Source organism: Moschus berezovskii, chromosome 20 (genome assembly GCF_049115385.1).
Source record: "Moschus berezovskii isolate FMDL1 chromosome 20, NW_MosBer_1.0, whole genome shotgun sequence".
Classification (NCBI taxonomy): Eukaryota; Metazoa; Chordata; class Mammalia; order Artiodactyla; family Moschidae; genus Moschus; species Moschus berezovskii.
Window position 1 is genome coordinate 45,501,501 of NC_142479.1, and position 24,855 is coordinate 45,526,355.

A 24,855-nucleotide genomic window follows, 5' to 3' on the forward strand; every position below is an offset into this window, starting at 1 on the left:
TAAGCACAGTGAAAACTGAAGGCAGAGCAGTAACATGGCTGTGTGCCTCTTTAGACGTTCCGTTTATTAAAGTACAGCCACATGTGTTATTAGGATACAGTTCAGTGGATTTTCACAAACTCTACAGCTCAAGCCCCCAAATCAAGGCACAGAATATTATCAGCACCCCTTAAAGAATTAAAATACTGGGTATGTGGAAAGCCATCTTGTGTGATGGCGTTTGATTGGAAAGTGGGTTCATGTGAAGAACTATTTTTAAATAACAGAGGCATACTTCATATGTTTTAGTTTACAACATAGACTTTCTTCACCAGTGTTCTGATCTCTAGTCGGGGCACTGGTTACACCTCACAACTCTTTCTTATGTAAATGATATATCTCCAGGTTTGTTTTTTTAAGTGAAGTTGAAGTTTAAAGACACACCAAAGGAATCTATCAATAAATACAGTATCTTTCTAGATTTTTTCCTCATCTTTTAAAATTATCTAGTCCATACCTAATTCAGATTCTGTATTGAGTCTTTCCAAAGCAGCAGCGTAGTTTTTTCATTGTTTCATTATTGTAGTAGCAAGTACAGCTGGAAGGAACTTTTGAACAGATACCACTGACCATGAGTGAACATGGTCTTAGTAGGTGTAGAAGCATGTAGGTTTTCTGGAGGGCAGCCTGCCCTAGCACAGCAGTGCTGCATGCAGGGCCTGGGCCAGTGGGCTCTGCCCAGGAAAGGGCGTCCTGTCCACAGGTGGTGGAGCGTCTCTGCTGGACTGTGATGAGGTCAGTACCATCACATTGTCTGTCACCTGAAAAACGTCACGTCCCTGAGGCACCCATGCATGCCTGATTGTTCCGGGCCTGTCCCCAGAGCTGGGCGAGAGCCTCACTCCCCCACCCCCCACTGTCGGCTGACAGACCCCTCTGGGAGGGCTAGAGGAACAGGGAGCGGACACTCTGAGAGTTTGTCGTTTGTTCTTCTCAGGAGAAAACGTGTGCATAAACTATCCACTCAAACTCTTAGATAGAAGTGAATGTTTATATTTCATTTAGTGTATATCATAATCCTTTATTTTACAGCAGTTTTCTTTGCTTGTCATTGTTGAGCTTGAGCTGGATTATCAGTATTTTGAGGATAGAGGCATTATCTCCTCTTGTAGTTTTGTTGGGATGTAGTGGACCTCCGGCACTGTATTAAGTTCACTGTCTGTGCTCAGCTCTTGACCGCACCTCCAATGTCCCAGCACCTGCGTCATGGGGGCACGGTCCTGCTGCTGCAAATAAAATTTTATCAGAATACAAGCCATACCTGCTTGTTTTGTCTGTGGCAGCTTATACACTGTAATGACAGAGTTGAGTCAGTGTGACAGAGCCATAGTGTCCACAAATCCTCACATATTGACCATCTGGCCCTTTGACTAATCTCTGCTGTACACGCACACACTGATTAAATGCCCGTGGACAGTTCATTTTCAGCGCCCTCTCCCCACCCAAAGTAAAGTTACCATTTGTTACAAAGTGTCTCATATATTTTTCCATTTCTTTGTATTAGATGATCTATACTACAAAAAATAATTTTTTTTTCAAACACAGCTTTTGGAAACTTCAGGTGAAAAATCTAATAAAGTTACATGTCAGAGACTGAAAGTGAAACTACTTGAGAGTAGTTTTTAGCTGCTGTTCTACTGGTAAAGGTTAATACTCTTGTTTTGTCTGATCTGTTGTCCCCGTTTTCGTTACATCTGACATTCGGATGTTTATATTCACACTGCTCCTCTGTCAAGGTCCAAAAGGAATCTGCTGTAATCCTGTGTCCCCCTCCCCCTGCCCCAACCCTGGTAGAAGCTGATTGTGCTCAGTAGCTCAGCAGATGGTTCTTTTCCTTACTCTTTCTTTGGGTGATGTTTAGCAAGTGGATTCTGCACGGACTCAATTACATGCCTGTCTTTCCTCTCTCCATTAGCAGCCGCTGCTTACCTGTTTCAGAGGCAGCTGTCACCGACCCCTGGCTACCCCAGTCAGTACCAGCTCTACGCAATGGAGAACACGCGCCAGACCATTCTCAACGACTATATTACCTCCCAGCAGATGCAAGTGGGCCTGCGGCCTGACGTGGCCAGGGGGCTGTCTCCCCGGGAGCAGCAGCTGGGGCTCCCGTACCCAGCGACCAGGGGTGTGTGTCTGTGCCCAGGACCAGTGTTTGGTGGGCGGGTGATGGGAGGAAGGAAAAGCAGGCTCTGTAGCCGTCAGCCTTGAAGGCAGACAGGATGATACATCAAAACAGGCTGTTTTGGCAACACTGGAATAACGAGGCCAGATCAATGTCCTTGAGGTTGGAAGCCGTGGTCTCGCCAGCTTCACTCTCTCCTCTCTCCACATGTATGGGGGAGGGGGTGGGACAGTGTTCATCTCTTCCTCTCGATGAAGCAGGTCTTACAGAGTCATGTTGAACCTAAGCACTGTATTTGTCCTGTATGCAAATCCAAGAGCCATGTGCAGTTCTGTATCTTTAGTATAACACTTGAAACATAATTTTGTTGTTTCTTTTGAACAGGAATCATTGACCTAACCAACATGCCTCCAGCAATTTTAGTGCCTCACCCCGGGGGGACAAGCACCCCACCCATGGACAGAATCACATATATTCCTGGTACACAGATCACCTTCCCGCCCAGACCTTACAGCTCTGCGTCCGTGAGTCCAGGTGGGTCTGGCGCACCCCTCTCTGCCGGGAGCAGTGTGCTCCCCTGTTGCCAACACAGCCTCTATGGGTGTTTTGGGCACTTTTCCCCAGTCAGTCTGCTGTTTTTCGTTTACTGTCTAGTCATAGGTCCTCCATAATGTCTGTCCGTAGATCCTCTGGGAGCTCCTGTTATGCTCCATTATTACTGAAACTCTTAACAAAGCACACTTCCTACTGCTCAGATTTGGAGCTTAGTGTTCAGTCACTTGAGAAGGCAAAGCTTGATGCACTTGCCAGGTTGGCCTTATTGTCCTCAGGCTGCAGGTTTGTGTGTTTTCCAGGACATTCGACACACCTCGCAGCTGCGGCCAGTGCTGAGAGAGAGCGGGAGCGGGAAAAGGAGCGGGAGCGCCTTGCCGCAGCCTCCTCGGACCTCTACCTGCGACCGGGTAGGTGGAGGTGTCGGCCTTGTGCTCAGGGTGGAATGCCCTCAGACACAGAGCAGCGGGGCCCTTGCATGTGTAGGCTGCTGAGAAGCCAGACGGGCCGGAGGCAGAGGCGTTGTCATGGGGACGGTGGCGTTTGGATTTAGCAATACCAAAGGGTCTGAAAACGCTGGGCTCAGAGCTCATTAAAGCTGAAGCCGTCCAGCAGAGGCTCACAAAAGATTCCTGAAGATAGTTGTGGCATTGGGCTGCTGTGTAGAGGGAGGATGCAGAGTGTGCTTAGAAGGTTGTCTGATTAATGTAAAAGAAATCCCTCCGTGTCTGACCATAGGAGGTGCTTTAATGAATCATGAGCTGTTCTTATTGTTGTTTAATCACTGAATTGTGTCCTGCTCTCTGCGTCCCCATGGAGTGTAGCCTGCCATCCTTGGGGTTCTCCAGGCAAGAATACTGGAATGGGTTGCCATTTCCTTCTTCAGGGGATTTTCCTACCCAGGAATTGAACCCACGTGTCTTACATCTCCTGCATTGGCTGGTGGATTCTTGAACACTGAGCCACCTGGGAAATGGATCATGAACTAGCACCATAATATTGATTGTATGTTGATTATAAAGAAACTGCAGAAATTGACTTAACTGAAGAGAGCCAGGTACAAATCCTACATAATTTCTGTAGGAACTATGTTTTAAAAATGCTTGTGATCCCACTGATGAATAACATGCAGCTTTAAGTCCATCAGACATAATTTTTCTCCATCAGACATTTGAAAGGTTGATAGTGTTGTAGTGTTTGAGGAAACACTGCCTCTTACACACTGTCAGTGGTAGTATAAACAGGGATAACTTTTTCAGAGACATAAAAATGAGAGCAATAATCCAGTCCTAGGAATGTACTCCTGTGGGAACGCTCACAAACTGCTGTGTGGTCAGATGGTAGAGAATCGCTGGAATGGCTGTGCTAAGTGGTACCTGCTCTGAAAAAAAAATATGGCTGTTTGCCAGAACTGCTAGCTCAAGTGAGAAAGAGTAAGTCTGAGAGCCGAGGAGGTGGAAGAGAGAGTGAGGAAAAGGAACTTGAGGTCCTGCGAGTGAAGGAGCTTTGCTGTGGGAGCCACTGTCAAGTGGAGGAGCCACGGAGCTGCGGGCTGGGCAGCCTCAGGCCCTGCTGCAGCAAAATCATTTGCATTGTGATTCAGAGACAGTTGTTCCAGACTTGATTTTGGAAATAAGAAACACCAGAGTTCGAGGAAAAGTCAGAGACAAACTTACCTGATTTGTATTAGTGCTTCAGTATTGGTGGTTTTTTGTTTCTTTTTGGAATCAAGATAGAGACTCGTCTTTATGGGATGAGAGTAAAGTGGTAGCTGATGATTTTGTTTCAAGTTATTAGTGTGGTTTTATTGTGTCTTTATTGGAAAACTCTTAAAGCATTGATTTCTCAAAAGGCCAGAAAGCAGGGTAGTGAGTTTCTCCACTTGCTTTCCTATCTTCTGTTTGGGAATGTGAGGAAGTGAGCGACCCCCTGGTGCTGCCATCCAGCCTCTTCCTAATGGCTCGTCCATGCATCCCTCTGCCCTGCAGGCTCGGAGCAGCCTGGCCGGCCCAGCAGCCACGGCTACGTGCGCTCCCCATCCCCATCGGTCAGAGCTCAGGAGGCCCTGTTGCAGCAGAGACCCAGCGTCTTCCAGGGAACCAACGGGACCAGTGTGATCACCCCACTGGACCCTAGTGCGCAGCTGCGGATCATGTAAGCCTCCGTGTGCACTTGCACCAGACGTGCTGTCTGCGCACACGCTCGTCAGTGTGTGACTGCAATAGCACTGCATACTCTGCTCACCGCAGTCTGTCCTCCTGAAACCCCAGCACCCCGGGAGAGTCTCCCCATCACAGACTTGTGCTTTGGTTTTCTTTTCAGGCCACTGCCTGCCGGGGGCCCTTCCATCAGCCAGGGCCTGCCGGCCTCCCGTTACAACACCGCTGCAGATGCCCTTGCTGCTCTTGTGGACGCTGCTGCATCTGCTCCCCAGATGGATGTGTCCAAAACAAAAGAGAGTAAGCACGACGCCACCAGGTTAGAAGAGAATGTGAGGAGCAGGGCAGCAGTCAGTGAGCAGCAGCTAGAGCAGAAAAGCCTGGAGGCGGAGAAGAGAGCCGGTCAGTGTCTGTACACCTCTTCAGCCCTGCCGAGTGGCAAGCCCCAGCCTCACTCTGCAGTAATTTACTCTGAGGCTGGGAAAGAGAAAGGGCCTCCTCCCAAGTCCAGATATGAGGAAGAGCTAAGGACTCGAGGGAAGACCACCATTACTGCAGCTAACTTCATAGACGTGATCATCACCCGTCAGATTGCCTCGGACAAGGACAGCAGGGACCGTGGCTCCCAGAGCTCAGACTCTTCCAGTAGCTGTATGTATCTCGACCCGAGCCCGCCCCACGGGACCACACATGGAGTCACCTGACTCCAGGGGAAGCGAAGCACACAGTGTGAATGTAATGGAGAGGTTGTGTGGGTTAGTGGTGCACGAAAGTCTCTCCTGCTGTTACGCCTTTAAGTATCTGAGCATCTTAAGTACACTGTCACATGTTTCCTTGAGGAACTTGGCCTTTCTGGGGATGAAGTCACAGGGAGGCAGACGGAGGCAGAGCCTCTCACATTTCAGGTTCTGCAAATGGTGGGTGTGTCACACGCCCTGCGCTTCAAGACCTCGTTCCTCAGGAGACCCTCCTAAGGCATGCATCGGGGTCTAGGGTGATGCCCCAAAGCCACTAGTAACCTTTTTCTAAGATACAGATTTTTTTAAAAGACCACCTTATTGATAATTATGGTTATTGGTTATTGGTATTTCTTATAAGTTGGATTTTGAGCAAGTGTAAGAATTCAGCTACCTACAGTAAAATGCTAGAAAAGTTGTTTTAAGTGTATTTTTAACTACATCCTAAATTCTCTATTGAATTTCTGAAGGCAAGTATTTAAACACATATCCCTTAGTATTGAAGTAATGTAAGCACACATAGTAACCTCTCATTTCCATTCATGAATCGAGTAGAGTCGGAGACCGTGACCAGTGGGTCTTGTGCACTGCCCAGCAAGCAATGCAAGGTTCTGGCTAGTCTGCACCTGATCCTGACTTGTTTGGGTAAATAAATAGCCCCGTGGCTAAGGTCTGGAGAGAAGCTTGGTAGCCCTATGTGTCCGTGAAAGATATCTGTTAGACTGTGGAAATCTGCAAAGTCGGTGCTGTACCTACAGAAAATTGGGACAGTCTCTAGTTGTGTGACTGGGCTGTCTGGTCGGAAGTCACTGGCACACACGTGGTGACCATCCTGGGGCCTGTGGAACGCTTGCTAATTACCTGACATCACTTCCTTTTTGCATCACATAATGTCTGCAAGCAGTCTGGCTGCTTTTCTGAGGGTTTATATTTCTGAGAGTAGTTTTATTTTCATCACTGACTTGATTCCTTGTGTGAAGCGCCCAGGCTTCTCCCAGTTACCCAGCGTGGCTTTCAGTTCTTCTTCCTCAAACCCCCTCCTCCTGGACCATACCCCAGACATCAAGAGCACTGAGCTCCCAGGAGCACCAGGCCTCCCTCCTGCCACCTGTGCTGCCCTGGGGAGCAGAGTTTGGGAGCTGCACCCAAACAGTGAACAGTGATTGGTGCCCGTCCCAAAGTAGTACCAGTTAGTTTGCATATAGTGGCATATTTTAGTTTCCAAAGCTAATTTCCACCCCTGTTACCAGATCTCTGTCCTGAGTATACTAGAGCCAGGTCCTTGCAGTTTCCATGACCTGGTGGGGGCGGGAGAGGGCTGTTGTGTCGAGGTTGGAGGAGTGGGTGGTGCACTAGTAGTAGAGTTCTTTCCCACCTTCTACCCTGAGTCCAGGACCTCACCACGCTTGCTGATCTGGCCAGGGTCACATACCCTTTGGGCCTCTGATCATTTCCTCAGATGCTTCAGTGCACCCAAAAGTGCGCACAGCACTCTTAAGTCAGAAGGGTCCTGAGCAGGAGGTCACACCCCTCCCTAGCAGTTCCCCTGTTCTCAACTCTGAGGCCCTGGCAGGACTGAGGAAAGCGCCTGGACCCCCACTGCCTAGACCCTCAGTTCTCAAGGGCACCATCTCTTGAAGGGCCTTGTGATGGCGCATGCTCCCTTCCTCCCTGTGGACATTCACTACCACCTCTGTTCACGTTCATGGTGTAACATGTGTGGTCATTTTCGTCAGCAGCATTCAGTGATTTGAGAAAACTATTAAGTGATGTTAATTAATCCACAGCTTTGAAGTTGTCCTGGTGAAGAAGAGCAGACTATCCAGGATGGAAGTGACTTGGAAGTGTGTACTGTTGAGGTCTCCTCTTGTTGGTTTAATCTCTTGTGATGAATTTCCTGGTGATTTTCTTTTTCAGCCCCCAGGAGAAGGTCGAGCTCTGTTTCTGATCTGCTTCACGTCAAGGTTTTAGAGCCTGCAGATTTTCAGAAAACTCTGTACCTTGCCAAGATGAGGACCCCAAGGAAGCGATTAACTGACCTTTGCCACCATGCATTGAACTCCTTGTTTGTTTGTTTTTTCATTAACCTGAGGTGCCATTGAACATTTCTGACGAGTAAAAACTGAAAATATGCAAATAGGTTTGAAGAGCTTGGGACTTCTGAGCTTGACATAAGATTAGTTTTAAAATAGATTCTTTTCTTTTCTTCAAGTATCTTCTCACCGCTATGAAACACCTGGCGATGCTATTGAGGTGATAAGCCCTGCCAGCTCTCCCGCGCCACCCCAGGAGAGGCTGCCGGCCTACCAGCCAGAGGTCGTGAAGGCGAGCCAGGCAGAAAGTGGGTCTCCTATGTCTTCACATGTGCTTCCTGTTGTCTGTCCAGGGCATGTTCAGAAATAGCTCATTTTGTTAGTTTGGTTTTAAAGTAATCTTCTGTGAGTATAGAAATGTTTAAGACTGCTCTAATGGAAAAAAGTCATTGATGACTTTTTTAATGTTTTAATGATATTGAAAATAGTTGATATTTTGTTTGCCTACTTGTGCTTTCGCATTTTATTCTATGCTAATCTTCTGATGTCTCAGTGAATAAATATTTTTTCTTCAAAATTAAGCTATGAATTCCCCTTCCTGTGTTTCTCTGAGCTATGTTTAATCTTTGCTCATGAGTGAAAGGTGGGCCTCCCTGCAGTAAGACGTCTGTCTGTCCCCTGTTAGATGAAGCCCCCAGACAGTACGAAGGACCACTGCATCACTACCGGCCGCAGCAGGAGTCCCCGTCCCCGCAGCAGCCGCCGCCCCCACCCTCACAAGCTGACGGGACGGGGCAGATGCCCCGAACACACCGGCTCATCACACTTGCTGACCACATCTGCGTGAGTTTCTCACTACTCTTATTAGTTAGTGGGGTCTTTGTACAAGATCACACAGAAGGCCACATTTCACATAGAATCACAATAAAGATATCTAGATTTTTTTATGTTACACTTTTTTTTTTGCAAGTGCTCAATGGATTTAACCAGTTCCTCCTTTTCTCATCCACAGCAAATTATCACACAAGATTTTGCTAGAAATCAAGTTTCCTCCCAGCCCCCCCAGCAGCCTTCCACTTCTACATTCCAGAGTTCACCGTCTGCCTTGGTGTCTACACCTGTGAGGACGAAAACATCAAACCGCTACAGCCCAGAATCTCAGTCTCAATCTGCTCACCATCAGAGACCAGGCTCAAGGGTCTCTCCAGAAACTCTAGTGGACAAATCCAGGGCCAGGTATGATCTCCCTTGGCCACACGTAGGTTCCCAAGCAGTGAGACAGTTGGACTCTACCTTCACATTAGGGGATTCATTTCTTACCCAGAGTTTCTTTACCTTCATTCCCTGGAAACTGTAAATGAGAGTTTTTCCTTTGTATATTATTCTTGGAATGTCCACTGTCTGGGCAGTTGGTCCAATATGTTTTTATTATGTGTCCACAAGTTGATTGCTGTCCTCTGTCTGTGGGTTTGTAGACAGTGCTGTGGCATGAATGGTTAGGTGGTAATGTTGGGACATTGCCTGGGTCTTCAGAATCACATTGTGTTCAGATGTTTAGGAAGCTGGCATTGAATAATGTGAGGCCACTCAGTACAGGGCTCTCCCCATGTTCTCCCCAGTGCTCTGCGCTTGGAAGTTGAAGGTAGTAGACTGAGTGTTGGTGTGCATGTTAGTTGATGGAGATCAAGCAGCACACAGATTTGTAAAGTTCATAAAGATGCTGAGAACGAGTCTGGGGTTCAGCAGGTCAAGGACTCTGCAAATATCTGGAGACATGGCAGGTGGATGAACCAGGCCAGTGGAAGCGGCAGTTGATTTTGTAGCAGGCCTGGTTCTCCAGCCTGTCTGCCAACCCCCAAGTTAGCAGAGAACATAAAGGAGTAAGAACAGTGTTTTTAATAAGCTGAATGATACTTCTTTGGGAAAAAACTTTATTGTGGAATTTTTTTGAACATACAGAAGTAGAGAAAGTGTAACATGCCAGCACCCAGCACAGGCCCCATGTGTTTCATTATCCCCACCTCAAACTGGAGTGTTCTGAAGCAAATTGCAAATGACATAAGTCATCTCAAGCAGCTGGATGATCTTAAGGACATGATGAAAGTGTTCTCTTTTAACAAAAAAGAGCTTCATTTATCAAAGAAGAACAGAAAGTTATAATAGTCATTCATGATACATTCTTGATACAAAGTGCTATGTAGATTTTGAACAGTTGATGGCCATTTATGAAAAACAAATCATTTTTATTTTTTCACTTGTAATTTCCACATCACCGCACCTTTCTTTTGAATGAGGAATGCTACATTTCTTTCATTGATTTTAGTCAGATTACCTGGTTTTATAGTTTAAAATATTTACATAATCCATACTGTTTATAAAGTACCATTAATTGATTTTTCAACCTATGAGCAAAACACGGAGGAGTTGTTCTAGAGTTCTGGAACAATGTAAATGCTGTGAATCCTATAAAAATGGCTGAGCAGGCTATATAAAGTAGACAAACTAAAGATGTAAATCAATATAGAGAAGGTAGTCAAGTCCTTCATCTTTTGTGGTAAGGACTGATAGCTACTGTTTCAAGTTTTGATACACCAGGAAAGGTATAGGATTGGTAAAGTGTGAAAGGCACTCAGTCATGTTTCCAACTCTTTGCGACCTCATGGACTATACAGTCCATGGAATTCTCTAGGCCAGAATACTAGAGTGTGGGTAGCCTTTTCCTTCTCCAGGGGATCTTCCCAATCCAGGGATTGAACCCAGGTCTCAATCCCGCATTTCAGGGGGATTCTTTACCGGCTGAGCCCCAAGGGAAGCTTAACATTGGTAGTTACCTCTAAATCATCTAAATAATCAAAGAGCTAAAAGAAATGGTAAAAATTGGCCACCTCTAATTGGATGGGGTAGATTGGGGAAAGAAATGGCAAACGATACTAACCTATAATAGTAATGAAAGCATATATTAAAGGTCACTGATGACTTTTATTCATTTTTTAAAAAAAATATTTGGCTGTGCTGGGTTTTAATTGTGGCACTCAGGATCTTTAGTTGTGATAAGTGGGCTCTATTAATAGTTCACAGTATTTGAGGTGACTGTTTTCTAATATTCAGTGTCAACTTTTGTTCTCTGAAATGACTGAAGTAACCAGCTAACCAGTGTCTGTGTGTGTGTAGGGTGAGCCGAGGTAAGCTCTGGGAAGACAGTCTCACATTTCATGTGTTGCAGCATCAGGCCCGGAAAGTCCCCAGAGAGGAGTCACATCTCTTCGGAGCCCTATGAGCCCATCTCCCCGCCTCAGGTTCCTGTTGTGCACGAGAAGCAGGACAGTGTGCTGCTGCTGGCCCAGCGTGGAGCCGAGCCCGCGGAGCAGAGGTACGTAGTGGCAGGGCCGTGTGGCTGTGCGTGCGTGCGTGTGTGTGCACACGCATGTGCATGCTTGCACTTGGTGCCTTCCATTTTCCTGAAGTCAGTGTGGTTTTTTTCTCTTTTGATCACTTGTCAGGAGAATCACTTTGTCTGTTTTCCTAGTGATCAAATGCTAGTGGATTTTACTGAAGAAATTCTAATATTTAAATAGATGATAGAAAATAATTGTTCGTTATTCTCCTTGAAATTAATTCCTTCTGTATCTTTTTTGAAACCTTTTTGTCTGTGTAGACATTGAGCCCCTAAAGTGCCTGCCAGGCACCTGTTGTCATGTGCAGTTCGTGGAAGGTTGCAGTGAGCACTGCTTGCTGTTTTCTCACCAGTTTCTAACCCTTACTCTTACCCTGCGAATTAGTAGATGTTTATTCCGTTGGGTTTAGATGCTTTTGGTTTGAAGTGAAGTGAAGTCGCTCAGTCGTGTCCGACTCTTTGCGACCCCATGGACTGTAGCCCACCAGGCTCCTCCGTCCATGGGATTCTCCAGGCAAGAATATTGGAGTGGGTTGCCATTTCCTTCTCCCCCTATACAATTCACAGGCACCCAGATAGGTGTTGGTACCTTTCAGTGAAATGAGGAAGAAATCCTGTTTTGGAAAGGGAATGATGTTAACTTCAATTATACATTTACATGTTTTCCCCTAAGCTTGTGAGTTTTTAAGGACAGAGATGACATCTTAGTCATTTTTCTGTTACCTTCTTTGGCACGTTTGAGTGATGGACCCAGTTAGGTTATCAGCACCTTTCATGTGTTCTCTGTTACCGTCTCTGACACTAGTTGGCTCCTGGGTAGTCCTGAGCTAGTTGAGGAGACTTGTGTTCCTAAATGTGTTAGCATAGGAGCTGCAGGTGAGATGTGAAAGACTTTACATGAAACTGAGCTCATGCAGGCCTGGAAAGATTCTAACAAATATGCAGTTTTATTTCTGCTTTGTCGCTGTGCTGTTAGGTCTAATTGTCTACCACTTAGGCGTGAGTGCTTGCTATTTTATAGGCAGGTATGCTAGTAGTTACAATCTTACTGTACTTCAAAGTAATTTTGCATGTTAAACGGTCCCCAGATTATGTGGTCACCCTCAATACACCAGGGACTGTGCTGCAGAGAAGACAGGAGCGTGGCAAGCTGTTTTTGAGGGCTCCTGTTACCGCCTGTTCGCTCTCTTGGTTCTAGACCATCTCCATTCCAGGGCTCCTTTTCTGACGTCCTCTTGGCCCCAAATATGTTAGTGCTCAGACGGAGAGGGCCTCGGGCCTGGCACTCGTGGGGGTGGGCGGTGGGGTGGAGGGGGGAGCAGGGAGGGGAGTAGGAGTGCGTGGTGGTAACACATGACTGGTCCCAGCAGGAATGACTCCCGCTCACCAGGCAGCATAAGCTACCTGCCTTCATTCTTTACCAAGCTCGAGAGCACGTCCCCCATGGTGAAGTCAAAGAAGCAAGAGATTTTTCGTAAGTTGAACTCCTCTGGTGGAGGTGACTCTGATATGGGTAAGTGGGATTTCTTTCATGAACCCCCATAAAATGCACATAAATAATGATGGCTCTATGTCGCTCTCACATAACCCTTGAGTATGAGGGCTCTGGCAGGCTGGTCCAAGCACACGTAATCTGAACTCCTCTGTAGGCCTCCATTGGCTCCACTTGGGGGGCTTTCTGTGAGGGAGCCCCACCCAGCACGTGTGCAGCTGCCTGTTTTCTCTTTGAACAAGTGTGGGTCTCAGAAGTGTGTGTCTTACATGGGGCTGGATTGGCTCTCCAGTGTTTGCCCCCTGGTCTGCCCCTCATTTGGATAGACCATCCAGCTGTCTGCAGACAAGGTCGTGCTTCTCCAGCTGTCTTTCCTTTGTGAACATGCACAGGCGGCCAGCTCTAAGCATTCCTACCATCCCAGGTGCTGGTCACTAAAAACCTCTCATTTGGTTAGCCTTTCAGTCGGTTCTGAGTACTGTGGTAGGACCTATCCCCAGTTCATCATCTTAAGGGGATCTGGGACCACACTGGGTGTTTCGATGACCTATGTGTTCAGTTCCAGTGACTTAGTGTTGGTACCAACACCAGCCTCCTGCGATGAGCTGCCCATGGCCCATACCTTTCCCTGCTGTCCTGTGTCTAAGACGTCACACCAAGCGTGGGACCAGGTTGTGTGTGCTTGTTTGCCCCTTTCTCCGCTCTGCCAGTCTTTGTGGATTACCTTCGAAGTGCATCTCCCACCACTGAGGATGGTGCCAGCCTCAAGGCAGTGGCAGCAGATGGTGCAAGGCCTGGGCACCACCGCCTGCTCCAGGCCCTGTTGTCAGCGTGAATGTGGATTATCTCCTGTCACCTTTGCAACACCTTCGCCACATGTTGGCATCATCTCCACTTTGTAGATGAGGACACTGAGGCTTGGGTTTAGTGACTGCTGAGGTGACAGGACTGTGGTTCAGACTCATGGATGCCAGCTCCGGGGTCCATGCCTCCAGCAGTTCTGCACTCGACACCCTCACCAGGGCTGCCCATAAATGCCCACGAGGCGGAACTCTTCAGCTGGGCTGGAACCTTCCTCGCCTGCTGTTTTCACACTCACGTCATCAGCCAGGTTCACTTGTCCCCTTCTCCTCACATGTATCCAGTGATTCAAGGCTCTGGGGAAGCCCTGCAGAACCCAGGGTTTCTACCATCAATAAACCCTGCCAACTAGGAACTGCCAGGTGGAGTTATGTTTGGATCTGTGACACAGTGATTAACAAAGGTTGAAAGTCCCAGAGGACAGAGGATGAGCCCGGTGTTACTTGTTGTTTGTGTAGTTATCCCAGCTCTTAATTACTAGATTCGGGAAGTCCAAGTCCTCGGCAACCAAGATGGCTTCGCTCAGCTCAGCACTCCCACTGAGGATATCAGTGCTTTTACTCTGCGGAAGCCTTCACGCTCTAAACTTAGCGAATCTGTTCTCCCTGCTGCTGTTAACACTAGTGAACACCTAGTGTTCCCTTGGTTTTCAGTACTGCTGTTTCCAGTTTCTTCCTCTGCTTCTTTGGCTGATTTTTGTGTCTCCTCAGAAGCCAGGTCTTGCTCAGCAGGGCTCTGAGATATTGGTTTGCCTCTGGCACTGTATTCTCTGAGCCATTTCATCCACTCTTGGTGGTTTAAACTGAGTCTGAAAACTCCCAAACTTGAATCTGGAGTTTAGCTTTTTTCTATTAGCACTGAACTCTACTTACAGATCTTTACAACTGTATTTCTTCTTGAAGATCTCACTGGTGCCCTAAGTGTCTTAAAAACACTCTGCACACCATGTCTCCCCACAGAGAGCTATGGCCCTCCCCTCCTGTGTCCTCCTGTCCTGGGCAGCCCCTACAGCTCCTAAACTGCCTTTCCCCACCTCTGAGGAATGATCATATCCTCTCGTAGGCCTGTCTTACTCCCGTCAGTCCCGAGTGAGGCAGGGATCTGGGAATGGGCGTTTCACTCAGCTCCCAGGTGATTCTGCTGTGAGGGCCTCAGGAAGTACCTGCTGACCTGAACCCCACAGGTATAGGAAAGGGTATGTTTAAGTCCAGTATGCTATTGTTGGTTGAACAAGATGAAATTGTCTTCATCTGACCATTTTTGACCAATAAGAACATGATTTTCTTATTCAGCCAAATAATGGCTTGGTATGTATTTGTGAAATGAATGAGTCCTGTTCTCCAGGTTTCTGTGAGAACTACAAGGCCCTCCTTAGCCCTGTATGCTATTTCAGGTTCAGTCAGTTTACTGTTCTTTAATCCGTAAATGAGGCGCCTCCTCCCCGCCCTCCAGTCTCCGTCCCAGGAATCAGCATCCAGGCCCCCTCACCCCAATCTGCATGGACAGGCCTTCTCCATGGTGCAGGGCCACCCTTCTCTGGAACACTGTTTGGCTGGCCACTAACTTATTACTTCCTGGATTATTTTTATTTCAAGTTCTCAACCTTGAGTTGGAAGGCATGATAGAAACACTGTTTCTATTCCCAAACTTCTTCCATTTTGGGCACAGTGCTTTACAAGTAGTTCCCAGGTTGTCTGAGCTGCTGTCATTCAAATTGAGCAAATGACAGACTGCAGTTAGCAAAAATGAACAGAACTGACAGGCAGGATCTCTGCCTCTCCCTGGTAACTACAACAGGGAGATGTGGTCATGTTTGTTCCTTTCACGGGGACATTCTGCCCAGGATCTAATCTCACACCTGGCTGTTGGCAGGGTCTCTTCCCTGGATGCTTGGGTTCCTGTCCTGAGGCCAGCTTTTTTCCTCTGTGTGTTTCTCTGGCGCTGTAAAAGGTCCTTTCCTTCCTGGGCTGTATTACTCCTGTTCTGATTTCCTTAAAAAAGTAATTATTTCTCTTTACCTTCATTTAATGGGTAAAAAATAAAGTTGATCATGGAAAATAAGGTTAATTTACCGTAGAATTTTTTTGGAGACTTTTTATCTCTTTCCATGTTACGTGATCATCACATCTCAGTTAATTAACTTGAATGTTTGTTTTAAATACAGCAGCTGCTCAGCCAGGAACTGAGATCTTTAATCTGCCAGCAGTCACCACCTCAGGTAAGATTCAAAAAACTCATACAATAGCAGTCAGTCCAGCAAATAGGCATTGCGTACTGGCTGCATGCCAGGAACATCATTTAGTCGGGCAGGGACATGGAGGCAGTCACAGTAAAAAGCGAATTGAGGGTCAGAAAGTACTTGTTGAAAACATAAATGAACAGAGAATCAAAACTATTGAGCTCTACAGAGAAGAAAACCATCAAGCAACTTTCACACCAATGGGTGCCTGATTTAACACAGCAAAGTGCACGCTCTTGGGGGATTAACCATCTCTGTGGGGGCTGTGCTGTCAACACTGTGCCGGGCCGTGTCCTGGGCTGTTCCTGCTCCTGTCCTCCCTCAGAGTCAGGCAGGTGCTGTGCCGTCTCCTGCAGGCTCTGTGAGCTCCAGAGGCCACTCCTTTGCTGACCCTGCCAGTAACCTCGGGCTGGAGGATATCATCCGGAAGGCACTCATGGGGAGCTTTGACGACAAAGTGGAGGATCACGGGGTGGTCATGCCCCAGCCGGTGGCAGTGGGGCCTGGGGGCGCCAGCACCTCGGTGGTGACCAGCGGCGAGACCCGGAGGGAGGAAGGGGACCCGTCACCTCACTCAGGTAAGGGGCTCATTTTTGTGCTCTTCACCATGTCTCCCAAGAAAAAGCCAGTCTATACCCTAGGTTCTGATGGGTCATGAAGAGATTTCATTTATGTGCTCAGTCACCTGAACGTTTTTTCAACCTCTTCAGACATGTTATAAGTGACATAAAATTAAAAGGGATGAAAATTTCTACCCAGAATGTCACCCTCCAGTGTATGTGTTTTTGTTTTCTAGTCCTTATCTGTGTGCATACACTGTAATTGTAATACTGATGCAATTTCATATTCTGCTTTTGAATTAAAGTGACTTGCTATTGTAATAAAAGTGACAGGCCCCATATAAAAGAATTTTAAGCTGCAGAAAAAAATAAGGGGAAAAAATCCTTTGGATCACATTGTATAGAAAGCTAGTGTTAAAAAGGGTAGCTTACTGGAATGAGGTCATTATACATCCTGTTATAAACACACAAAAAACCATGACTCTTATGCTTTATATGTTTATAAATAACCTTTTTAATCTGTTGAGAATCTCTCATGCCTTAAAAATAAACTGAAGGTCAGCAACATTTCAAGTCTGTTCTCCTCTTATGGTCATGCAAAAGATCTCACTAAGGATAAGAAAATGATTAAAGAGATGAGTGGTTTTGTTTTTCCCTATATATATGTTAACGTTAGGACAATATAAATTCACTTCTTGCTCTCAAAGATGAGATACTTGTCTTCTAATTTCTGCTCTAACCTTTAGGTTTTATTGATTTTAAGTGTGTGTGTGTGTTTTAAGTTATAGTATTAGTGATTTACAGAGTTCTTCTTGTTGTGTAGTCTTTTTATTATGGCATTTCTTGGTGGTGAGGTTTCATACCCTGTTTTTTCAAAAAGGCTGCTGTGTCCTGAGGTCCTTCCTGCTCAAGAAGGTCTTTGCTGCCTTTGTTTAACAGTTTGGCAGGTATTACAATACTAGGTTGGTGCAAAAGTAATTACAGTTTTTCCATGATTGAAATTTGCTGTTTGATATTGGAATACTTTCTTAAATGTGGTTATATTATACATCATTTTAATGCACACATCTTGCTTTATGTTTTTTTGCTAATAACTTGTTACTTGCTGTTTATGTTTATTTTAGACTATGGAAATGGTGTTAGACAAAAAGCAAATTCAAGCGATTTTCTTATTCGAGTTCAAAATGGGTCATAAAGCAGTGGAGACAGCTCACAACAACGAATTTGGCCCAGGAACTGCTAACGAATATACTGGATAAGTGGTGGTTCAAGAAGTTTTGCAAAGGAGATGAGAGCCTTGAAGATAAGGAGCATAGTGGCCGGCCACCCCAAGTTGACAACAACCCAGTGAGAGGCATCATCGAAGCCGATCCTCTCGCAAGCACACAAGGAGTTGCTAAAGAACTCAGTGTTGAGCATTCTACAGCTATTTGAAGCAAATTAGAAAGGTGAAAAAGCTGGATAAGTGGGTGCCATATGAGCTGACAAATTGTTTTAAAGTGTTGTCTTCTCTTATTTGACACAATGAACCATTTCTTGGATTGTGATGTGAAATGAAAAGTGGGTTTTATATGACAGCCAGCAGCAATGAGCTCAGTGATTGGAAGAAGCAGCTCCAAAAGCACTTCCCAAAGCCAAACTTGCACCAGAAAAAAAGGTCATGGTCACTGGTGGTCTGCTGCCTGTCTGATCCACTACAGCTTTGAGTCCTGGTGAAGCCATTACATCTGAGAAGTATGCTCAGAAAATCGATGAGATGCACCGAAAACTGCAACACCTGCAACTGGCAATGGTAAACAGCCCAGTTCCCCATGAAGCCTGACTGTTCAACTTCTGAAGCATTGGTTCTGTAACGTGCAAACTGGGCTGTGAAGTTTTGTCTCATCTGTCATATTTGCCCAACCTCTCGCCCACTAACTACCATGTCTTCAAGCATGCTGACAACTTTTTGCAGGGAAAAGGCTTCCACAACCAGCAGGATGCAGAAAATGCTTTCCAAGAGTTCATTGAATCACAAAGTACAGATTTTTATGCTACAGAAATAAACAAACTTACTTCTCAATGGCAAAAAATGTGTTGATTTTAAGGGTTCCTATTTTGATTATAATGACTTAAAATTCACAGTCTGTAACCGCAATTACGTTTGCACCAACCTACTATTAAGAACACATACTTTTCTCAAAACCTCCTGTAAACATGGTTCTATTTTTTCTGGCATTCATGTTGTGTAAGAAGTAAGACTAGATTCCCCCCACCTCCTTTTTAGTGATGACATTTTATCTGCCCAAAGAATCCTTTTTCCCTCAACTTCAGTAAGTACCATCAGTATTAAGTGTTCTTCAGCCTGTGTTGATTGCCTGATGACTGGAGGGTATGTGCACCTTCCCCGTTTCTGTGTTCAGGGGAAAAATTCTATCAGATGTTCCTTAGTTATTTTCTCCATTTGAGAAAGTTGCCTTTTCACTGGGTAGTCTTTGTCCTCTGTTACCTTCTCATTGTCTAATCATCTTGTTCCTTTTTCTGTTGCTTTTACTCTCAAATTTTTCCTTTGCACTAGTATTTCCTTTTCCTTCATGGCTCGACTTCCTAATAAGCCTTTTCATAAGCCTCATTCATTTTGGTGATTTCTTCTTTGAGCTCCTTTTGTAAATGTATTCATGTATTGTGAAGTTTTCCCCCAGTGTTTGAAGTACACCCCCACCCTCATTTTCTGTTGCTTTACATTGTCCTTATCACCAAGGACTTGCATTTCTTCTCTCCAGAGAGAGGGGTAGAAAATGCTTTTTCTCCCTTTTTTCTCTACCCCAAGGATTGGGGGCAGGGTGAAACCATTCTGCTGGGGCTGCTGACCTGGACTCTGATCTCTTCTGAGATCCTTTTAATGTTCTGTGTGAGAGCCCAGTTGGGGCTTCCCAGTCCTGCAAACCAACTAAACAGCTTGGGGAGGCAGAAAGGGCTTCCTTGACTTGCCCGGCCCAGCTGATGTCCAACAGCTTGAAGGGGCTTCTCTTGTGCAGATTTTCTCCTTTCTCTCTTCACTCTTCTGTAGATTGGTGAGGGCCAAGATAGTGAGGATTTAAGATTTTTGTCAAACAGTTTTCAACTTCTTAGCAGTTTTGTGCTGCAAGGCCAAGAGAGAAATGATGTTTTAGAAATGTTAGTTTCTTGGTTACCTATTTCTGAGTTTATGGCATGAGGACGGACATAGCCCCTTTGACTTTAGTTGCTGTGAGTTCTGGCTCTCTTTTGTATGTTACCAGGGTCTGGATTCTTCATGCTCCCCTCCTGCTTTCTCTTGCAGCAGATGGTCGGCAGCACTGCAGTGCACTTTCAGTTTGTGAATGTGACTACTGTGTGTCAGTAATGACAGTTTATTCCACTTTCAGGAGGAGTCTGCAAACCAAAGCTGCTCGGCAAGGCTAACAGCAGGAAATCGAAATCGCCTGTCCCGGGGCAGGGCTACCTGGGAGCGGAGCGGCCCTCATCGGTCTCCTCTGTGCACTCAGAAGGGGACTACCACAGGCAGACGCCGGGCTGGGCCTGGGAGGACAGACCCTCCTCGACAGGTGAGGGGCTGCTGCCAGGGTGCAGGTTTGCATGCAGCTGACGTCAGGGCCTTGGTTAGTGCTGCTCCTAAAATCAGATGCTCTGTTAGGAAAATGCTTTTTCCATTATGGTATGGTTAAAGGGTTCCACTGTTTTTAACAGAAACTGAATTTATATAATCTGAAAATTTTTAAGAATGCAAATTTGATTACCAGCAGAGAGGAAGAGCTGTGAGCCCAGCTGCCCTCAGGCCCCTTGCATCTGTAGAGAGCTGGTGGCAGCACCTGACACAGGTGCACAGCTGGGGCCTGTGGCTTCAACTCTCCCTCACCTTCTGCACAGATGTCCTAAGGGAAAGTTCTTAGGAGCTAATGGGAACCGAAGCCAGACACAGAAGAAAGCCGTCACCCCTCTGAGGCTGTCTTATAGACAAAAACAAAACTCTGGGATATTTTTAACGTTTGCCCTTTTATGACTATTTATAAACTTTCTCTTTGGCTGCACTGGGTCTTGATTGTGGTGCTTGGACTTTCTCTCTTGTTGCTGTGCAAGGGCTTCTTATTGCAGTGTAGCAACCTGTCTGGTTGCCTGCTAGCTCAGTAGTTGGGCTGCACAGGCTTGAATGACCTGTGGCATCTTTGTTCTCTGACCAGGGATCGAATCTGAGTCCTCTGCATTGGAAGCAGGTTCTTAACCACTGATCCACCAGGGAAGTCCCCATTTTGTAAGCTTTTAAAAATTATGAATAACCATGATAATAATGGTGGGCTTCCCTGGTGGCTCAGACTGTGAAGAATCCGCCTACAATGCAGGAAACTCGGGTTTTCCGATCTTTGGGTCGGGAAGATCCCTTGGAGAAGGGAATGGTTACCTACGCCAGTATTCTTGTCTGGAGACTGCCATGGACAGAGACCGGTGGGCTGTAGTCCGTGGGGTCACAAAGAGTCGGGACATGACTGAGTAACGAACACTCCCACTGTTAACAGTCGTCTTGAAAATGAACAATTTTTAAAAGTAAAACTGGGATAGTTGCTGTGGATTTTAGAGTTTCATCTGTGCTTTTCAGAGGAGTTAACTCCACAAATAGATCAATGAAAAAATCTGAATTGTGCCCTCTTTTAGTTATAAATTTCATTTTGGTATTATAAAACATAATTTAAGGTATACTTAATCACTTTATAGTTTCTCCCACCACATGCAGTTGGGGCTTACTGGTTTGAAAACTCCCTAGACCAATGACCATTTGCTGTGTCTCTCTGATGCTGTGGTGTGCGCTCTGGTTTTAGCATTTCTTAGATTGCAGCTGGCTTCCTGGAGACAATGAGGACGATCTGGGAACTGGCAGAAGGCGTGGTGCTCTTGTGAGGCTCGTGTGTCCCCTCGAAGCCTGTTCCTGGGTCTGTCTGCCCCTGACCGGCTGGACCCTTGTCCCCGAACCTCCTGCTTCCTCCTGTGTTACCAGTCTTAGTTTGAGCCAAAAATCCAGGAGTTCCACATGGATTCAGCAGCAGCCCAGCCTTGAGTGCTCACTGGCTTTGTGTCCTTCTGGACGGTTGGTTGCTTGGGAACGGCTCAGCAGGGAGGTCTGTTCTGCCCACACCCCACGCCCTGCTCAGATGTGCTCACCTCTCTCCGCAGGCTCAACACAGTTCCCCTACAACCCCCTGACCATGCGGATGCTCAGCAGCACGCCCCCTGCGCCCGTCGCCTGCACTCCCACCTCAGCCAACCCGGCAGCCCCGCACCAGCCGAGCAGGATCTGGGAGCGGGAGCCGGCCCCGCTGCTGTCTGCACAGTACGAGACGCTGTCTGACAGCGACGACTGACCTGTGGGCAGAGGTCCGGGGGTGGGGGTGGGGCTCCAGTTTCTGGTGGCTTCCTTTCTAACTGCAGGCCCGATGCCTGCCTGCCTAGGATTTGTGCCCAGAGACTTTTCTGGAGAGCCTGGACCATGGACGATGAAGAGACGATGGAAATTCATTTTGGGGTCAAATGAGGTTTGGAAAAGGCTGCCTTGATACAGGCAGTTCCGTGGATTATAGTAATAGTGGAGGGTCGACAATGTAGAGTTTTTAAAAAGTGGATAATTCCTGTTCTTACATCTGTTTGTAAAGAAACCATGATGTCTCTAATCACTCTGTAAATAGAGGACCTTTTTGCAGTGTTCCCCTCGCTGTAGTATCTGGTGTACTTATGTTCAATCAGCACATCAACTTGGGGGTGATTTTTAAGAATTCTCTTGTCTACCTTTTTAACCCTTGCCTTCCAAACAACATCATACAGCCCAGTTCCATGGTGTTGGCTGTCACGGGCATTGTGCTTTTATCCAATTTTGTCTCCTCTAAGCTCAGATTCCCGGTGATGTTTAAAATCTTGTGGAGATGTTTAGATTTTTAACAGACGCTGCCATAAAATCTGTACATTAACGTATTAGGGTCTAAGGGAGAAACAAAATTCTGCCATATTGTAAATTTCCAGGGCAGGCTTTTTTTTCAAATGAGAAGCACTGAAAATACAGTACTGCATGGGTATTGTTCTAGTTCAGTTTCTAACATTTTAAAGGCTTATTTGAGGTGTACGTACCTCGCTGTTACCCACACTGGTAATTAACCTCACCCTGGGTATTCGTCTGCATTTCATGCAGCAAAGCTTTTGGTCTGGAAATAAATCTGACTGCCCTGTCCATAGCTACAGTAGATGATTGTGACTGAAGGCTTTGGTATCTCAGGTTAGCGGATGTGTCACTGGCCAAGTTGGAAGGTGACACCTGATACGGAGCCTCTCGGCCAAATGTCCTCCTGGACTTAGGAGAAGCAGACGGCCCTTCCACTGCATGCCTCCCTGTGCTTATACTTTCACTTTGATTCCTTGTAGGCAAGTGTTTGTCATCAAATGTTTTCATTTCACTGAATCTCAAGGAGCAAATAATTTAAAAGACTGGTACTGGAGGGCCAGTCTTAATCTTCGTTAGTAACTGCTTGTTGAATTAAATTCTTTTCATACACTCAAGCATAGCACTGACGCATCCTTCTGCAGCACAGGGATGCTAATGGTTTGGGGAGGTATTTAGAAAGGAAAGAGGTCTCAGGATGATAAACACTAGAACTTTACAGACTGCAAACCAGACCTGAGTTTTTCAACAGAAGTCCTCAAGTCTCTAAAGATAGCAGCTGTCTGACAGCTGGAGGAGACGCCTCCTTTGTAGTGATTGAGACCCTCCCATCCCTTGGCATCTAGTCCCTGTTGTACTTTGCCCATGTTGTTTTAAAAAAGCAACAAGGATAGGAACACTAGCCAATGCCTCTTGAGGCCTGTGGCTGCACCCACATGTAAGTGAGCTCAAAATAAGTTTCAGGTGGGGTGGTCAGTGCACCACTGCCTGGGCAGCTGACCTCTGACTTCAGCCCAGTTCAGTGGTGGTTAGTCCTCCTTGCTCTGGGGCCTCAGTGCAGGGAACCGTTCAGACAGGCTCTCTGCAAACTCGACCGTGTCACTGAGGGGGAGAAATTCCTCAGTAAAACTTGCGAAGCAAAGAATACTTCCCTCTCAGCAACTCATGCAGCTATGAAAAGGTAAATGCACACTAGATGCTGAAGGTGAGTAGTTACAACCAGGTTGCACTGAAACTTGATTAAAGGAATTAACCTGGTGAGACAATGAGAAGATGCTTACATCAGCAAAATAGATTATTCTAATAGTAGATTCTGATTTGAGCCTAATTCTAAAGAGTCGATGACTTTTTATGAGAAACTCAAAAAAGACTTCAGTATTGAATACATACAATACTGTCGTGGCGTCTCCTGGTTTATTAGGAAGGGATCCTTCTTGTGTACACAGGAGCCAAAGGCACCAGTTTATCCTCCCCACCCCCACACCAGAAGGACTGCGGGACTGCCCCAAGGCAGGGACGACACTCAACACACCATTCAGGTTAGGCCACTGACCTTCTCCCAGGGCTGAGAGTCCAAAGACCCCCACGGGGAGACTGAGAACCAAAACTCAGACTGAGAGCTAGGGCTGGGGTCCAGGCAGTGCTTCCTCTATGACCCCATTACTGTCAGTCCGACACCCCCAGGGTTCCCCTCTGAGTCAGGGAACCTGGCAAGCCCTCAGACAACTCTGCCCTGTGACTGGGTCCAGAGGGGTGCAGCTCAGAGGGGAGGGACTGTAGGAATTGTCATTCCTTTTCCTCCCTTTTTCACAATGGTCTACAACCAGATACGTACAAAAACATGCGGTCCACTTTTATGTATAATCTAAAGGGCACGCTACTACTTCCAAGTGCCTGATTCCCACTTTAAAGCTTCACATCTGATGCTTTGTGGCAACCAAGATACTACTTTTTTATGCATTAAACCCCACAGTGGTCTTCATGAGATCGCGAATAAGAGAAAGCAACTTACCATCATGAGACTGGTAGCTCTGGTCTGCCAGGTCTTGATAAAATAAGACATAGCAGCAAATCAATGAACCAAAACCTTATAGTAGAGGTGCCCTCACCCCAGATGAACGCTGGCCCCTCATACCTGGCACGGTTCAGCACCTCCCCAACCATCCATTAAAACAGAGCACTGCCTGACAACGGTCCTTAGAAACGGGAGGGGGGTGTGTGTAAAACAGTGAGCACAGCTTGTCCTCCACCAAGGCTTAGTTGAGGGGACGTGCATGTCACAGACAGGATTTAAGCCACTGATTGGGGGCCGCCAGGACTGGAACGGGGTATCAGTAGTCATGACAAAGGTCTGCTTTTTCTTGCCAGCTCGGCCAGCTCTTCCCTGATGTGCTGCACAGAAGCCTCATCTCTCTTCAGTTCCGCTTGCCTCAGTGCTTCCCTATAGGTCTCTTCTGCTTGTGTGTACAGTTCTGAAAAAGCCCAAGAGAAGGGAGAAAATGCACATTTCATCGTGATTCTGAAACATTCTGAAGAGAAAGCACGTACAATGGGATAGCTCTAGTTCACGGGGTGAGAAACCTGGTGTGAGACAAGCATGACCCTGGGGCGCCCGGACCTCAGGGAGCCCTGCCCTGATGGAGGTTCGGGTAAGGGACCTGTCCCTGCAGGTTTCTGAGCAGAGGGCAGAACTTCGTGAGGACACATCGAGCTGTCCACATGCCAACAAG

General features: G+C 46.6%; 2 protein-coding genes across 21 annotated transcripts in view; one reads left to right on the plus strand and one right to left on the minus strand.

Annotated features, from left to right (window-relative positions):
* The window catches only part of NCOR1 (nuclear receptor corepressor 1), a 119,116-nt gene extending 97,218 nt beyond the window's left edge, over positions 1-21,898 (plus strand). For 13 of the 18 annotated variants that reach the window (XM_055407360.2, XM_055407359.2, XM_055407367.2 and 10 more), the window contains 14 exons: positions 1,955-2,164; positions 2,546-2,695; positions 3,016-3,123; positions 4,702-4,867; positions 5,036-5,523; positions 7,822-7,950; positions 8,328-8,485; positions 8,655-8,878; positions 10,866-11,012; positions 12,407-12,549; positions 15,554-15,607; positions 15,985-16,206; positions 19,575-19,754; positions 21,373-21,898. In XM_055407360.2, the coding sequence (XP_055263335.1) occupies positions 1,955-2,164; positions 2,546-2,695; positions 3,016-3,123; positions 4,702-4,867; positions 5,036-5,523; positions 7,822-7,950; positions 8,328-8,485; positions 8,655-8,878; positions 10,866-11,012; positions 12,407-12,549; positions 15,554-15,607; positions 15,985-16,206; positions 19,575-19,754; positions 21,373-21,560 (2,567 nt within the window). In that variant the 3' untranslated portion in view covers positions 21,561-21,898. The remainder of the gene's footprint in view (positions 1-1,954; positions 2,165-2,545; positions 2,696-3,015; positions 3,124-4,701; positions 4,868-5,035; positions 5,524-7,821; positions 7,951-8,327; positions 8,486-8,654; positions 8,879-10,865; positions 11,013-12,406; positions 12,550-15,553; positions 15,608-15,984; positions 16,207-19,574; positions 19,755-21,372) is intronic. The other 5 variants (XM_055407372.2, XM_055407374.2, XM_055407366.2 and 2 more) reach the window with 4 other exon arrangements.
* TTC19 (tetratricopeptide repeat domain 19) overlaps positions 18,804-24,855 on the minus strand; it is a 45,967-nt gene continuing 39,915 nt past the window's right edge. For all 3 annotated transcript variants that reach the window (XM_088828934.1, XM_055407379.2, XM_088828935.1), the window contains one exon: positions 18,804-24,597. In XM_088828934.1, coding sequence (XP_088685060.1) covers positions 24,464-24,597 — 134 coding nt within the window. In that variant the 3' untranslated portion in view covers positions 18,804-24,463. The remainder of the gene's footprint in view (positions 24,598-24,855) is intronic.